Source organism: Limulus polyphemus, unplaced genomic scaffold (genome assembly GCF_000517525.1).
Source record: "Limulus polyphemus unplaced genomic scaffold, Limulus_polyphemus-2.1.2 Scaffold783, whole genome shotgun sequence".
Taxonomy (NCBI): domain Eukaryota; kingdom Metazoa; phylum Arthropoda; class Merostomata; order Xiphosura; family Limulidae; genus Limulus; species Limulus polyphemus.
In genome coordinates, this window is record NW_013666393.1 from 22674 (window position 1) to 39969 (window position 17296).

At 33.7% G+C, this 17296-nt stretch overlaps 1 protein-coding gene across 1 annotated transcript in view; it reads right to left on the bottom strand.

Annotated features, from left to right (window-relative positions):
* LOC106460507 overlaps positions 1-17296 on the bottom strand; it is a gene marked incomplete at its 3' end in the record, with an annotated part of 66006 nt that overhangs the window by 22584 nt on the left and 26126 nt on the right. Inside the window, exon 4 of the mRNA XM_022387257.1 lies at positions 6985-7107. Within this exon, the coding sequence (XP_022242965.1) occupies positions 6985-7107 (123 nt within the window). The remainder of the gene's footprint in view (positions 1-6984; positions 7108-17296) is intronic.

Here is a 17296-nt window from a genome sequence, read left to right on the forward strand (position 1 = left end):
ATCTGGACATTATAAAGATTTTTACATATGAAATTTCAAAATTTTCTGATGCATAAAAGTATTTTTAATCTTAAAATGAAAATTACTTTGATTGATAAATTGGCAAGATGTAGAAAAGAAAAAAAAAGGACATGAGAGAAACACTGCTTTACAAACCTTAAGACTTAATAGAAAAATAAGATATTTTGCATATGAAAGCATTGTAATGTTTATTGATATACTGCCAAATTTCGTTAACATTCGCTTACTAATTTAAAAGTTATATCATGAAAACTATAACAAGCACAAAATGGTTATGAGGTCCATCCCAGGGGCCGAGCCCAGTTGAAAGAGTTAACCCATTCACTGAAGCTCTTAAGCATCTTATTGGTTACTGAAGGTCTGAGTGTATAACAAAGAGGGAACCATATATCAACATCGGGTGGGATGCCAATAAATACTTTCAAACTCATTTTACACTCAATGTCATACGCAGCAATTCTGAATGCCAATGGGAAACATTTGTTTCAGTCGCAGTGTAAGGGGGTGGGAGCACTGGGAAATATACATCCCAGCCACATTGAAAGGGTCAAATAATATATAAAAAGGAATGTCAGACAATATGTATTTACTGGTGGAACCATCACATATTCAGCTGTGATTATAGAAGATGGCACTACAGGTAGTGAAGATCAGGTTGCAATGTGTTGTCCTGTATCTGTAGTGGCAGATTCTCAGACGAATAGACAAGTAACAGCTACTGACTGGACATGTCCCTGAGGCTAAGGCCCCATACATCTACACTCAAGTTACAAACAAAAACACAAAACCAACCAGAAAAAATGAAAGACCCATGCAATCCCAAGGACGAGCTGTACAGATCGAGGACATTGAAATTGAAACACCAAATAGGTTAAAAAAGATAAATACAAAGAAGTAAGGTGTTCTCCTCCCTGGTTGGAGTTATAAAATAACACTTGAAAAATGGTACACATGGAGATGGAAAAAGCAGCTATAAGATGTCAGCTTCTGCCCACTTCCAGAAGGCATCACTTTCTCATTATGCACCAGAGCAGAAGATGGACTTTTGCCTAGAACAATTGCAGAGGTACATACATAAGTAACATGTAAATGTCCTTAATGGATGAATTCATTAAAACATATAGTCTCATATTATAAGGAAATATGTTAAATTTTTTATTAATTGTTTATTAAATCAAATTATTTCATGACCCAAGATACCCCTATAACTCATAAAATGGATGATGAGCTTTATAGAAATACCTGTTGTGAATACAACAGTTAACTAACCAAGTAACAGAAAATAATTCACCTGATAAGGATTCCATCTTGTCTGAAGAATCACAACCAGAGGCAAATTTATGGGAAAAAAATCTTAAAAATCATTCAATAGAGGTAATAGAGGGATAAGTTGAAGCTGATAAAGCTGTGGAAACCACAGCCGATTCAGAGAGTAAGGAACAATCAGAAAGACTTAATATGGAGTGAAATGGGAGGATAGACATAAAGGTATTTGTTGGTCCAGTCCTAGCTGAAAGTATTGACAGCCATAGAAAGAGGATAAGGTACTGGATACCAAAATAAAGGCAATTTGTGGTTGAGTGATGTGGCAAAGGAATTAATGTGAGAAGTACCACACTGAAGGCAAAGCCACTGGAAAACATGAGGATCAAGAGACCACTCCATCAGATAGATTTTATCTGGACAGGAAAGCCAATCTACAAGGTTGAAAGCACCCAGAACATGACATGAAATGATATGAATATTTAGCATGCGGGCCCCAAAAAGATCAAACATATGAACAGAGAGGGATCGAGAACAGCTGCTGCACTGGTGATTGAGATAAGCAACCACTGTAGAATTGTCAAATGGATCATTACCAAATAATTTCTGACCAGATGGAAAAAATGAACCAAACCATAACATACAGCGAGAAGCTCTAGGGTGTTTATATGACAAAAACTCTCAGCCACAGACCAACACCTTGAAGCTTCCTGTTGGTCGATTCACGCTCCTCATCCCTGAAGGGATACATCCATGAAAATGTGTAAATCTCAACGAGGAGGAGGAACTAGAACACTCGCTGATGTGTGAGTCTTGTCCAACCACCAATGCAGATCATCCACCAGGGTAGGAGGAATGATAAGAGCAGTCCAAGGATCCCTCGCAAGATTCCACTGGTTGTGAAGAGCCTGCATATGAGCCTGACCTAAAGGGATGAGGACAGCTATGGAAGACCACATCTCCAAAAAGATAGAACCTCATAGAAGGAGCAGTAAGAACATGGAGAACTAAAAGCTCCATTTAACAATATCGAGATGGTTGGGCCCAACTGAGATGGGTGCTGACAAAAACACCCATGTGGTCAAGATATTGGGTAGGTCACAGGAATGACTTCTCCAACTTGTTTAACCAGCCCACTCAAGCCACCTCCAGGAGCAGCTGTTGAGCATGATGGGTGGACTCCTGTTCGAAATGAGCTAACAGTAGTCAGTCATCCATATAATGATGAAACGGCAATCCAAGGGTATGTAAGTGATGACCCAGTGCTCTGACTACCCAACAAAATCATCCAGGGCTGAAGGAAGTCCAAAGGGCAGTGCATGAAACCGATAAACCACCCCATGGTGAACAAACTGAAGATAGGGTCATGACTGACGAGATATCGGGATATGCAAATAAGCATTCAAAATGTCCATCTTGGTCATTCATAAACCTGGAGAAAAAGCTTACCTGAGGGTGAGAAACGACTCCATAGTGAAACAGAGCAGATTGAGAAATTAAGAAATTAATTAATTGAGAAAATCTATTACAGACTGCCAGTCTCTAATTTTCTTGGGGACAACAAACAGCCTGAAATAAAAGCCTGGAAAAAAATGATGATCAGGTTCAATGGCCTGTTGAGACAGAAGATCTTGTACCACCTTTAGACAGATGCTGGTTGGTGGTAGGATCCAAAGGCATGGGGAAAGAAATGGGTACCTGAGATAAAGGGGGGGGGGGGGAAATTGAAGGACAAGTCCCTCTAATAAAACCCAAAGAACCCACATATATGTGGTGAAAGATCACCAAAGATGAACAAAGTTGTGAAATCAAGCTTCCACTGGCCCAGAATCCACTGGGTATTCCACAGTACTGTTGTCAATGTGCCCATCTACGTTCAATAATACAATGAGATGAGAAACCCCTGGAAGGAGGAACATGTAAAGGTTGAGAAGGGCTAAGACAGGAAACAAGAATAGGAGCATGTCTTGGCTCTGACTGCGACAAAAATGCTACTAAAGAGGAAAGGGTAGTGTTGATACACAGACTCCACACATGATTCCAAAGTTTCACGTACATGATTGAAAACATACCACCAAATAAAAGGGGTCATACATAAATCCCTAAGAAAAGGGGGTGGCAAATGAACCTGGGACAAAGACACCTCTACCCGGAAGATCCCAACAACAGAGAAACCATGTAAAGCAAGAGCCAAAGATGATAATCTAGGCAAAGTGGAGTTAATAATAGGCTTTTCCTCGAAAAAACCCCAGGGTCTCGGTGGATTCTCTTGGAAAGGAAATGGATAGTAGATAAATACCATAGAAAAGAAGTAAGGGTAAGATGAAGGCATGAAAACTGGGCATGGGTTAAATGCACAGGAAAATCAGGGTCTGCCCCCCAGACAGGTAAAATCGACCCCAACTGTTGAGAGTTGAGAAACAGGCAGTCAGCCTGATGGTAAGCTGATGCAAACTGATCTGTAGTCCATGGAGGGTGAGGCAAGAACAGGCAATAATGAAATGTCTGAATATTCAGAAGCTACTGAAATAGTAGAACTGAATGAGTAGGCCCCATCTAATAAGGGTATAACTTCATTATATAGAGGATTACAAAAATATTTAGATATAACCAATTGGTGAGGTTAGTTGATTTCTAAAAGATGATATTAGTCAAAATTATTAGGCATAGAGAGTTCAAGAAAAGACAAAAATAATAGACAATGACTGGAAGTAAGAAAAGTTCAAGAAAAGACAAAAATGATAGACAGTGATCACAACACCAAGAGACAAAGATGGATAGTTAGACATTACAACGAACCCAGAAATAAGCTACACGGAAACTTCTATCAATGGATGACAAGTATTGATAGTGTGCTAGTGAATTGAAGTGTTCTGAATAGAGTGATTGAAGTGATTTGAATAAAGAGCACGACGAGTAGCCAGATGTACCAGAAGGACATGCGTGTGACTGAGATGAACAAAAGAACGAGTGAAGTGACTGAATAAGCCTTAACTGGGACAAGTAATAACAATTTTCTTATAATAATGATTGGAAACAAGGACAAAGAGCCATCATCGTAGAGGTGGAAGGTTTTAGAATTAATGGACGATATACAATAAAGGAGTTGGCTATTAAAGACTGTCGTTCAGGGTGGACTGACGTCTATTGCTTCAGGTCTCCATATCCTGAGGATCGCCTGAGTGATACTGATAAAAGACACATCTTGTGGTGTACTGTGTATCTCCACGGCCTCCGTTGGACTGATGGAGACTATTCTATGTTGGACTTCTTAAAGATTCGCCAGGGGATAAGGCAGGACTATGTGAAGATATACACCAAGAGCAGAGAAAAGGCACAGCTGTTGCAGAGACAACTAGGTATTCCATGCCAAGATGTAGAAGAATAGGGATGCCCACCATATAGACATCTGGACTGCAGTTAACAGATAACGTACGATTATCACTGTTACCCCCACAAACATTTCGCTTATTGGAAAGTGTGTGCTTTGTAGCCACCAGCAATTGGGATGTGTTCCAGAACTTTAGAAACTATTTTTAGAGTGAATAAAAACTTGTATTTTGTTGTAATAACCTAATGTTACCTTGTTATATGTAGTGGTTTTAAATTGTTAGTTATGTTTATCAGGATAAAATTTTATATGTTTTACCTATATAATCCCTCATGTATAATCGTATATATATATATATATACATGAATATGCTTCAGTAATGTAAGCATTGGCTGATGAAGAGAGATGGAGATAGTGAGCTGGATAATAAATTTTGTTACAAGTAACACATTTTTTCTAAGGAGGGAGGGATGGATGAAGCAACTTGAAAATTTTCGAGGAAATTCTGCAAGTGCTTCAGAGTTTTAGTAGTTGAAAATACATAGAATAAAACTTAAAAGGTTCTTAGTATAAGCGAGTAGTCAAGGATATATAAAAAAGAGGCGACAAGAGGATGCCTGTATTATGAAATAAGCATGTGAGATGAGCTCGATAATTAGTCATGTAAGGAGTGTTGCCTAGAAACAAGCAACAAAACACGTAATATTACGAAATAAGCTCGTGAAACGAGTTTGAGAACTAGTAACCAAGGTCAGTGGCATAGTTAGTAAGAAACGTTGCCTGGGAACAAGATGAAAACACTAGTACTTGTGACAAGTTGAAGAATTACTGACCTCAACCTCTTAGAACTAAGAAAGCTACAGAAAAGTTTGGTTTGGTGAATCATATCGGCACTTTGAGGTGGTATTAGTTACAGCACATGGGTGTAGCAGTACAAGTGAATAGGCAGCTTGCTAACACCACTTATCTGTGACCAATTACTTGAGAGTTTTGGTTATGGTCCTGGTTTAGACCGGGAATTCTCCTAAAGTATCCAATAGGAGCACAGGACTACTTGTGGGTGACGCTGTGCCCTATTTAGTGGGTCGAAATAATACAGAGAAAAGTTAGTTTAAAAACCCATGTCAGAGGTTAAAATGTTACATTCTCTGGGACTGAAGAAAAGTACCTCCAGGGATCAAGAAGTTCTCCAGGCTGAAGAGATGACAATGAAGATGACAAACGTAGTTAAGAATTCTAACAACCCAACTCTACAGTAAGTATAATCTCTCTCTCTTAATCATCTAGTGTAGAAGTCATAGAAGATAGTAAATGTATCTAGATAAAAGTGTTTAATACGATATATAAGTATTAACTCAATAGAACTAATGTTTAAGATGTGTAATGTTTTGGAGAAGTTGTTAAATGTTAAATAAATGTTATTTTAAGTGTTCACCATTGGCCTGAGTCTCTATTTCTTTAGTCTAACCATAAACTTCCTCAAGTTTGCGACTTGTGGCTCCACTCGTCACGACAAATCCTCCAATAAATAAATTTGGTGTAACGAGTAGTTCTAATTGAAACTCCAACAATTAAGCCCACCAGGGTGCTACCCATTACACAAGTATAGATGAAATGGAAGCTAGGAGTGAAGATTTATTGATTTAAAATGAAAGAGCTTATAAAATTAAATGCAAAGAAAATTGCAATGAGATTAAAATAAAATAAAAATGAGGTTCAAGTATTATTTTTAAACTTGAGAACAAAACACATGCAAACACATACAGAGGAATTATGTCTGCACTAAAACAAAGAAATGTAGGCAAAATATCACAAGTAAGTCCTGGTTCTTTTTAAGAAGAAAAATCTGTCTAAAAGCACCAAATCTACTCTCATGGTCCACTTTCTCTTGCTATAGCAAACCAATCACAAAATAGATTACAGGCAGCCAGTAGTATCTTTGCTCCATGTAACAATTGTCAAATAATCAGCTCACTCTTAGGGCAGAATTGGCTACATTAAGCAGCATAAAATTTTCTAGACTAATTCATGCTATAGAGATAACACCTAGGGCTAAATCAGCACATGATTTACATATAAGTTATCAAACTCTGAACTAGAACTAAAGGAATTTTTTTTTAATTTTGTCACTATATTACAGAGTTACATAATATAATAGAATGGGATATATGATATCTGCATACCACAAAAGCATATCATTAAAAGTGTAACCATCTACAATGAATTATAGGACCTACCTTGAGTTTGAATGAGTATTCCTCAAAATATATATACATATGGCAATAGTTTCCTAGAGCTAAAAGCCTTTTGTATAGACTAAATTTCTAGAAGGTACATAATAAATGTAATGGAAGAACAATGATACTTACTAGTGAAGTCAAAGAAATCTGGAGAATAAACACTAGCATTGTTGTCATTATTTAGCCACTGGATTTTGAATTTTTTAGTGCTCTTGAACACATTCTGAGATGCACGACAAACAAAAAATCCATCTATATAAAGAAAATATTTTCCTAATTAAATGCATAAACACAGAAAACAAAAGTTTGTCATAACTAAATACTGCAAAAATATACAATTGAAATCCTCTTCTTATATTTTTCTGTATCAATTATTTTATTAAATGAATTATTCTCCTCTACAGGTTGTACACTTTATTCCAAAATGATCCATGATGTAGTTTCAAATAACAAGAAATAGTCTGCAATGTTACTAAAACCATAATAAAACAAGATTGCCCAACACAGCTTAAAGTTGAGTAGAAAATCATCAAAATGCCTTAGGAGTATGTAAATTTTTGTGTGATTATCAATAACTTTTGACCAAAACAAGCTACCTTCATAGATCTGAACTTAAAATTAACCCAGTAATTAATAAAGCTAATTTAATATGCCGTTATTACTGGGAGAATATAAAATCATGAAACATAATAATTGTGATTCATCGATTCATTAGTTGGGTACTCTCACTGTTAATTATACTTTTGACCATATATGTTCCATCTCAACCTCAGAATCAAAACAACTCAATACGTTTTGTGCTTCACAGTCATTTCATTCAGTCTTAGCATAAAAATTCCAAACACTTAAGACAAATTATACTATATCATAACTACAATTATTTAGCAAAAAGAAAAACACTGTTTTTAGAAATAAAAAATTTTTCATTTTCTAGCAAAACTGATGTGTTTAAAATAAAATTTAAATAGATATTACTTTTGTACTAATAGATACATCACATGTGTAATATTAGCTTTTTGTTTTCTCACCAATATATATATATATACATCTTTTATCTTTACAAAGAAATCAAAATACTGTATATAATGCAATACAAGTAACAATGAATAATGGGTAATTTATCTATTTTGTGTATTTCCACACAAAAACAATACTTACTCACTAATAAGATCATTATGCCACTTAAAAAAAACAAAATAACTTAGTATAAATAAAAAAATTCATACTTTTACATATACAGTTTAAAATGCTTGGTATTTCAAGTTGTGAATCAATTTTCAAACATAATATCTGAGAAACAAAACCTCAATGATTAATTATACAACACTGTAAGTACTGAGATAAATTTCAAGGATTATGGTTTCAAAAATGACATTTCACATAATTGCCAGTTGTGGATGTGACTGGATTTAGTTTTTTAAATACATCATTTTTCAAACACACACCAATCTTTCATGTATGTCAAAAACATACCTCATACCAAAAATTAAAATACAGACAGTTCAGTCTGTTATTATAAAAAACATCAGTACTTCTGGTTTGGTAGACACCATTGCACTGGCACCTATAAATGCAATACTAACAACACACATAAATGAAAAAAACTTAAAATGAATTGAAAATAAAGTATATTTATTAGATGCAGGTTGACTTCAACCTAGCCTGACATGACATCATTTTCAAAGATCAGGTCCTGGGTCACCAAATAATCTTTGTAAGTTTCTGCAGTGGCTTTTATGATTTATAGCAGGAAGTGGTGACTATTGTAATAATCAAAATAAATATATTAATGAATATCAATCAAATTGAAGCTCATTAGATATATGAAATAGAAATTTGTTATCAACAAAAAAAAATTAAGTTCTAAGATAAAAAGAAGTGTCTAATGTTTTTCTATAACAGTATCTCAAAACAAAAGTTTGGAAATATCACAAAATAAAAAATATAGGAAAAGTAAAAGCATATAAAATTATGACTTTTTTAGCTGAAACTAGTTATTAGTTATTAAGTTTGCTCCAAGTTTCATGTAAATTGGTTAAGTATTTCCATTGTGAGAAGGAAAAAAATCAGTGGATGTCAATAACAATCCCCTGGTTTGGAAAGGGTTAACATGCTTAGACAATCCTTGCTCTTAGTTTTAACATACAACATTATCACCTATAATTGGCTGTTTCTCATAAATATTTTTGAATTTCCCCCACTTTATTTTTAACTAAATTCCTAGGCTTCTTATAGTTCTGTAAATATTTCAATATATCTGTTGATATAAATTTCTTAAATTTAAGATATTTATCCCTGATTCTCTATTTTACAGTACAACTTTAGTAAGCCAATTAGGTTTGATGTTCTCTGTTATCCTTTTCCTCTTTTTGGACATGACTATCTGGAATCAAAAGCAATTAATTTCAAAAATTTCCCAAATCTGTCCTACAGCACCTTTTTAATTCATTACCCTAATTGACTAATAATAAACCTTGTCTATGGCCCAAATTTGCAGCAATATGTTTAGTTAACAATAAATTTAAAATGGCACCTCTCTGGTTGGTTCTCTGTTCATTTTATTTATAAAACCATTCAGTATAAATTTGAAAAATCTCTCTCTATTTGACTCCATACAATCTCTATCATTGTGTTTGAAATAATAATTGTCTCAGTGTTCTTATTAATAGTCATACTGATCTTATTATACAATTTTTCCTTGACCTTTTTTGTCTGATAAGGTGACCTATAACCACTGCCATTTAAAAATGTCTACCTCTGAAACCCCTGATTGTAATCCATATAGATCCAACCTCTTGATTACCATTTTTATGTTGGGATCCTAACAAGCTGCAGTTCATACCTTATATATAAAGCCACTCCAGCCCACTTTTACAAAAGCCTAGCAATATTAAATGATTTATATTTATAACAAATTCATATAACCTACCAAGCACTATAATAAATCTACACATGCAATACTTTTATCAATGGAATCCTAGTCGTTACCAATTGATTTTAGTACATGATGCTCATGTTGTGTAGGAAAGAGCAAAGATATGTCCTGGCAAAGATGAAATCCTAAAGTAGACACCACAATACAGATAAACCACGGGCACAATATCCCTTACATTGGCTTTGCCCCTGAGTAACACTGTCAATACCAAGCAATTGCTTTTATCAAGGAGATTCATAGAAAACACCTTTAAGGTTTTGGAAGTTCAAGTCCTCCATAGAGTACAAAGTTGAAATGTGCACATTTCCAGGAAGTATTAATGAGGCAGACATATGAAAATATGTTTGTTTTTGGCATAAAGCATGAAATCTTGTATAAAAAGATTTAAGGTTTACTGACTTATCAAAAGCTTAGGGAAGCAAATTGTCTGACAAAAGTTTTCCATTGAAACCATGGGAAGATCCTGGGGAAAGCAGATGGATTGGGTATACACAGTCTTTTTTTTTTCAAAAAATTTTCTCTGAGTACTGGACTGCCCTTCCTCTCCTAGACAACAAACTAATTAAGCCATTTCAGTTTCACAATCTATTTATGATCCTCCCCCCCCCCATTTATATTCCAGAAACCTAGTAACCAAATTTTGACCAATTGGTACCACCCATAGAGGCAAATTAAAAAAATAAATAAATAAAGCACTGTACCTGAAGGTGAGACAAATATTTGATAGCAGCTGTGATTGAGTAGCTTTATATGAAAATCTACCACTCATAAACACCCATGCACACCATACTGATGAAAAACTAGTACTACACAAAAAGTCTTTTCATTATATGAACAGAGAATCATTCTAAATTAATTTTAAATAACAATTAGGACAAATTTAATAATAACAACAACATTTTTTATAGAAAACAAACACTTTAATCACTTTACAGGATAAATCTATGCATAACAACGCATTTTATTTATTTTTTAGAAGTAATATCATACAACCACTATGATTTAAAGACAAGCATATCTGAAGGAAATAATACATTTTGAAATATGTTAGATTAATTATGAGAGAATCAATGCACTGCTGTGAATAAACAATAATATTTTCAACTTATATTGGCTTACATCTATTACTTGTATTAGATCACTACTCATCAAGTTCATTGTCACTGAAAAGATCAAAATCACTGTCATTTTTCTTACTTTCTTGATTTACAAAAGGCTTGAGTTTGCATGTGTCTAAGTACTTGCTAAGGATCTTGCACAGTTGCAGACCAGAAGTTCCAGCATTGTTTCAGGTGCTGAAACTTACTATAAACTGGATGGATAGTCTTTACAGTTTATAGTCAGTTTTTATTTTGGCCACTTCCAGACTCAAACTTCCACCCAAAGCAAGTGGGACTTGGAATGTAAGACCTGCTTTCCAAGCATCTCTTCTATATGTCTGTATGGTGGTTGGTTCACTATGAATGTTTAAACAGACAGTCAGAATATGGGAATAGCTGAAGTTACTCAATCTCACCTTTCCTACTGCAGAATAACTAGTAACAAAAGTTATTCACCTTGATATCATCATACTTTGATCCTTACAACAGACAAAAAAACTTTTCATGTTTGAAGAATGGAACTGGAGAAAGATTTCATTCTTAGCCAACTTCCCAAGAAATATTTTGTACCGATTTGTCCATTTTAAACATTTTCAAAGCACAAATGTTTCCATGCCCAGCAAAGGTATTGAGAGAATCACAGCATGTGAAAGCATGAAATTCTAGTGGAATCCTAGAAGTGCATTAGTGATGACACTGATGGCAAGTAAGAGCAGAAACATCAATATCCTCAGAAGTAACAATAACTACTCTGCTCCCAATTTTGAAGCATCAGAAGCATGTAGTAGAAAGCTTTATATTTGCTTCTTATTGGTGTGACTCTAAATCGAGCACCTCCTCACTGATGCTCTTTGTTATTTCATAGAACTTCTAATCATGTGTTAGTAAAGAGCACTTTGTCATCTGTGTTCAGTTCTTGAGTGCTTGGTTTTCTCCATTCATTGAGCAAGATGTGAATCTGTGCTGTTTTGTTGTCAATACTTTGCAAAAACTTTTTCTGCTGGTGAACTATTTGGCCCCAAACTGTTCTTGTACTGAACTCCTAATTATTGAGATTGGTTTAGTCTTATAGAATCCTTGATTCTCTGTTCTAAGTACACACTAAATATATTAATTCTTGAACTTTGGACATTTTCTTTAAGGGCTGTTAACAAGACTGAAGATTCAACCTGTACAAAAGTTTTTTGGTCTCTTTTTTTACTTTATGAACCAATACTTTAGCATAAATAGTTGTTACCGTGGGCTGAGGAATGGTCTCAGCAACAGGTTCTTCTTTCTATAACTCTCTTGCTAGAATTGCTTTGTTGGCTTTCCTTCATTGATTTCAGGTGTTGACAGAGGCTCAAGAGAATGACAAAGAACATTTTACATGTGTAGGTCTTTTGCAGTCTCAGCTAACAGGGACATTTTACAAAGGAGTTTCTCCTTACCCTTTGCTTTCATTCTCATATTTGCCATATTTGAGAATGTCTTCAACTTTTGTTTTATCATGAAATTTATACTTTGTAGTCACACTCTCCAGTCATTTTTCCCACAGCTTCTCTGGTCATATTATAATAATAATTCATGCTATACCCATAGATAATGACCTGTAAAATGGTACCCTTAGAACATTAATAAGTAATTTTCACATTTTGACTTTCCTTCCACTTCCCCAAATAACAAAGATGACTCATAAACCATTAGATTTTGTGGTATAGAAATATACACTGTAAATTGCTTATTTGTTGTTTAGCAGCCAACTTGAATTTCACAAAAAGAACTATATCCGCCACATTGCTATCATATATTTTTGATAAGCTCTTGATTAGATCTAAAATCTAACACAACTCACAAACTGCCCCCAAATGTGATAGAGAACAATCAGCCATGTTCATGGACTATTACAACTTCCTTTACAAAAATTCTGGAACCATATGGAAATAAGGATCCCAATGCCCAATGATTGTGAATGCTTCTCCTTTCACAAATATTTGAAATATCATATTATTAAATAGTGAACTATCAATGTTTAACATGTTTTCATTAAAAAGTATGCAAAACTAATTTTTTTATATATTTTATAATAAAAAACTACAGTACCCTAATCAATTTCACTGCTTGGTATGTGAGATTTCTGTAAATTTATGTTTCAATTTTATGACTTGTTGAAGTACAAAAATTTCAGTTCTAAACATTTTTATAAATTTTCTGAGTTAACTGCAAAGTCACATGTCTATACCTCTTTAATATAAGTGTACAAGTCCCACAGTGTTATATTATTTAACTTTCTTTTTTTACACGGCATTTGTCTGCAGTCATTGCCAGTGTTTGTGTCACTTATCCAAAATTACTAAACTATTTGAAAAACACCTTTGTTTGAACCTAATGCTAAAAATCTCATAGAATTTTGAGCATATTCATCAGAGTAATAGAAAAGATACGAAACCAATTAAGTACATTATCATACTTGAGTGACTTGTTTAATCTGTCACACATTTTAGCAAATGGCCATAATATTGGTATACATACAAGAAAGATAACTTATCCATTGATTTACATGTTGGATAAAGTTTGATCTGCCATGATATGGGAAATACTATACTTTCATAAACATGTTTTGTGAATTACATCAATGTTAACATACATAAATCACATTGCTGTCCCTCCACCTATCCTACCTACCTTCCCTATGCCCTATTAAAGTTGGGCAATTAACACAATTAATCAATATAACCAATTATCTATGAACATCACTTACAGCTATTAATGTTACATAAAATAATCTATTAATCAAAATTATGATTAAATTGATTAATGTCACAAAAATAATCAACTAATCAAAATAACTGTTTTCAATTATTACTATTCTGATTATTCCAATTATCAAAGTAATTGAAATATTGCTACTATGATATCTCATTATTATTACTGATTAATTCAAAGTTGTCCGCTTAATCAATTGGTATCACAATTCAATTCTTCCAATGATTACTATTTTTGAGTACTCCTACTATCCAAGTCACATGTAAGAATAGGCAAACAACTGAATGTAATCAATTAATGAGCTCACCAATTAATTGATTATCAAATTCTAGTAATCACTCACCCTTAGTCCCTACTTGCTATTAGTTAATAATTAAAACATAAATACTTTCAAAACTTATGTGATCAATAATAGATGAAGTCATAAACATAGAATTTGTTTCAATTTTTCTCACCAAAACACAGAATGCTCTAATCACTCTTACTGTTCTAGTGTCCTCTTAGCCAAAACTATTAATTTTTTTTCTCTTTTTATTAAGGAAAGATGTAAAAGGCATTTTCATACTGAAAACATGGTCAATATTTTTTCAAATAATGCAGTTTCATAGAGCAAATACTTAATTACAGTGAGTGCAAGGTAATACATCTGGGTTATCATAATTGATCATACATTTTATACAGATGGGAACTCACTCAGTAGCATGACTGGCAGGTTGAAAAAATGAAGATAGCTGGAAGGTTAAAAACTTGATCTTATACACAAAAGTTCAGGAGTGTAAATAACTCATACTGGCCAAAACAATTCAGTCAGAATTGTGGGTTAAAGTTATAACATCATGGTTATGAAAATACTTCATCTTGGAAATCCCATCAGTTTGAAAAAATCATGAATACACGTGTGGTCAAGCTTTGTGTATACAGGTCTACATATGTCCATGCTTAAGCAACTATGGAACATGATGCCTATTACCTACAGATCACAGTTGATGCAGGCATCCTTGGATTCTCAAGTTTCATCTAAACCTCAGCTGTATTTTTCAAGCTCATCACAGCAGTAATGATTTCCATAGCTATCCAGTAACCCCACTATATTCCTTCCTCTACTATCTGGTTGTTATAAAACAAAGCCTAGAAAGAAGTAAGGGGACAAGAGTGTCCACATTAGCAATATACTTAAAGTGCACACTACTTGGGTGTTAACCTGATTCTTATGATCATGGAAATTCATTAATGTCTGTCTCCTTTCCAATGCAACTTTTTTCAGTTACAAGTTCAGCATAAAGAAGAATTGTTACAATTTACACAAAAGTGTTACAGGTACAGTCTCATGTATATAACTAGCTTTGTACAGAGGAATATTATGAATATATTCAGAAAACTTTCTTCTTTGTAAATATTCCATTCTGCACAATTGAAAATATTAGCGATACTCCTTGTGAAGTTTACTTTTCACAGATAATTTCATCTCACATTTCAGTTCAGCCTAACTGAAATGTTACTGGCCAACATTTACAAAACATAGATCAAACTATGTCTCCCTGCAAGTATCATATCATGAGCTTATCCATTACTTTCAATCTCTTTCTGTAAAATCCACTGCCTGCTGAATGTTACAATATGAAAACTGAAACATCTTCATATTTGCATTAATGAAACCAACAAGTCCTGTTCTTCAAATAATGCCTGGTAGGCTAGTAACCATAACAACTTGAGGTCTTAACATGACCTTCATGTAAAGTTTCATATATACGTTTGCAAGACTTCACACACACATATAATCACAAACATGTAGTGATGTATACATAAATTTCCAACTTCTCTACATTGTCACATACACTAGTAGCTTTCAACAGATTGCCTAAGGTGTGAACACACCAGTGGCACAGGAACCTTCCTAGGCTACTTTTGTAAACTACCCATCAATGGTCATAGTGACAGCATTCTGTCATCTATGAGTGGTGATATTCAACAGAATTTTAAAAGCTTTCCAAAAAAAAAAATATTTATGATGGAATTTAGTTGAACTAGATTATTCAGCCTTTCACCAGAATTAATATTCCTTCTTTCACTACGTTCTATATCAATACACCTTCAAATCAACTATGGCTACATACAAGTCAACAGTAAATGGATGTTCACGGTTCAGAACAGTTATTTACCATAAGCCATTGGGTCATCGTATCACCTTATACCAGTTGATCCACTTGTGTTAGTATCACAGCAAAAAACACATAGTTAACCTCAATGAAACATGAACTATTCTATTGAAATAAGTCACCCAATCCACTTTCTGCACATGTGGAGAACACATCTCCATCACTGCATAAACACAGTTAAGTGCCAGTGAAGTCTTTTTTTTTTCAGAGAATCTTTCAGATTGTTCAGAATAGCTTTCGTTATTCATATACGAGAATGTGATTTTTGCTCAAAAATTCACACAGGTGCCTGGAAAGCAAGCATTGTAACACCCTTTAAGTCATTAGATTCATGACCAGCAACTGTTCTAGCTTGAGATTATCAAGTGATCTTCACAAAAACTGTTCCTCTACAAAGCTCAAAAAACAAGGGCTTCAACACCCTTTCAATTGCTGCTTTTTTAACTTGTCCTCAAATTGACAAATTCTAACTTTAGAACCAATCAACTTTACATTCACAATATGGTCAAGAAGCACATAAGCTTTAATTTGCCCCTGTAAACAATCACATGTAAGAATTACAACATAACACTTAAACAAAGAACTAAAAGTTAAATCAAAAATCCCTTTAACTATTATTTGTAATGTAAATGAATACATAATAAAATAATAAATAAAAATCCAATAATATACTACTTTCAATAAATAATGTAAATATACAGAAAACCCTTTATCAATAAAAAGTACAATACAATTCACAATGAAATCATAAAGGAATCATAAAAATAGCCCTTGAGACATTATAAATAAATCATTTAACAAAGATTGCAAGCATGTAAACACATTTACAAAACATTATTTAATCCTCTGTGAAAGTGCACATTTCATGAATTTTTACAAAATACCATTCAACATGTCATTATGTATTTGATGTCAGAGTAATCAACTATTTATTTTTACCCAACAATGCTGATTTAGTGATAATTCATGGTAGAGGAGAGTAAATACCACATATAATACACAGGGAAAAAAATTGTATATGTGCAGTTTGGAGGTTCTAGAGGTTAAGTAAATGCAATATGCTAACTTTAAGATGCACAAGAATATTTTGATTCTTCACATAAACATCATCTTGCATTCTGAATTGTCAAAATCTAAGTCAGACTGACATAATCAATTCAGAGACATTTCTTGATTGAAAATACTTTTGTAACTCATCTGATTTTTTGTGTGTAACAAGCTTGTAGATTATACTAAAAGTTTGCTACATTAAATCTCCATACATGTAGTAAATTCAGAATTATACTCAACATTCCTTCTCCATTACAGGATTGGTCCATTCGACTGACCCCATGTATATTCGGTTAACACAGAAAATTACATATTAAAAATGATTTTAATAATGATCACTTATCCCTTTTAGGCGGGGGTAGTCTAACATAATAAATAAAACAAAAACCCTTTAACACAGATAATCATACAAAAATGAAAACCTCTTTAATGGCAATATCATTAAAATGTTAATA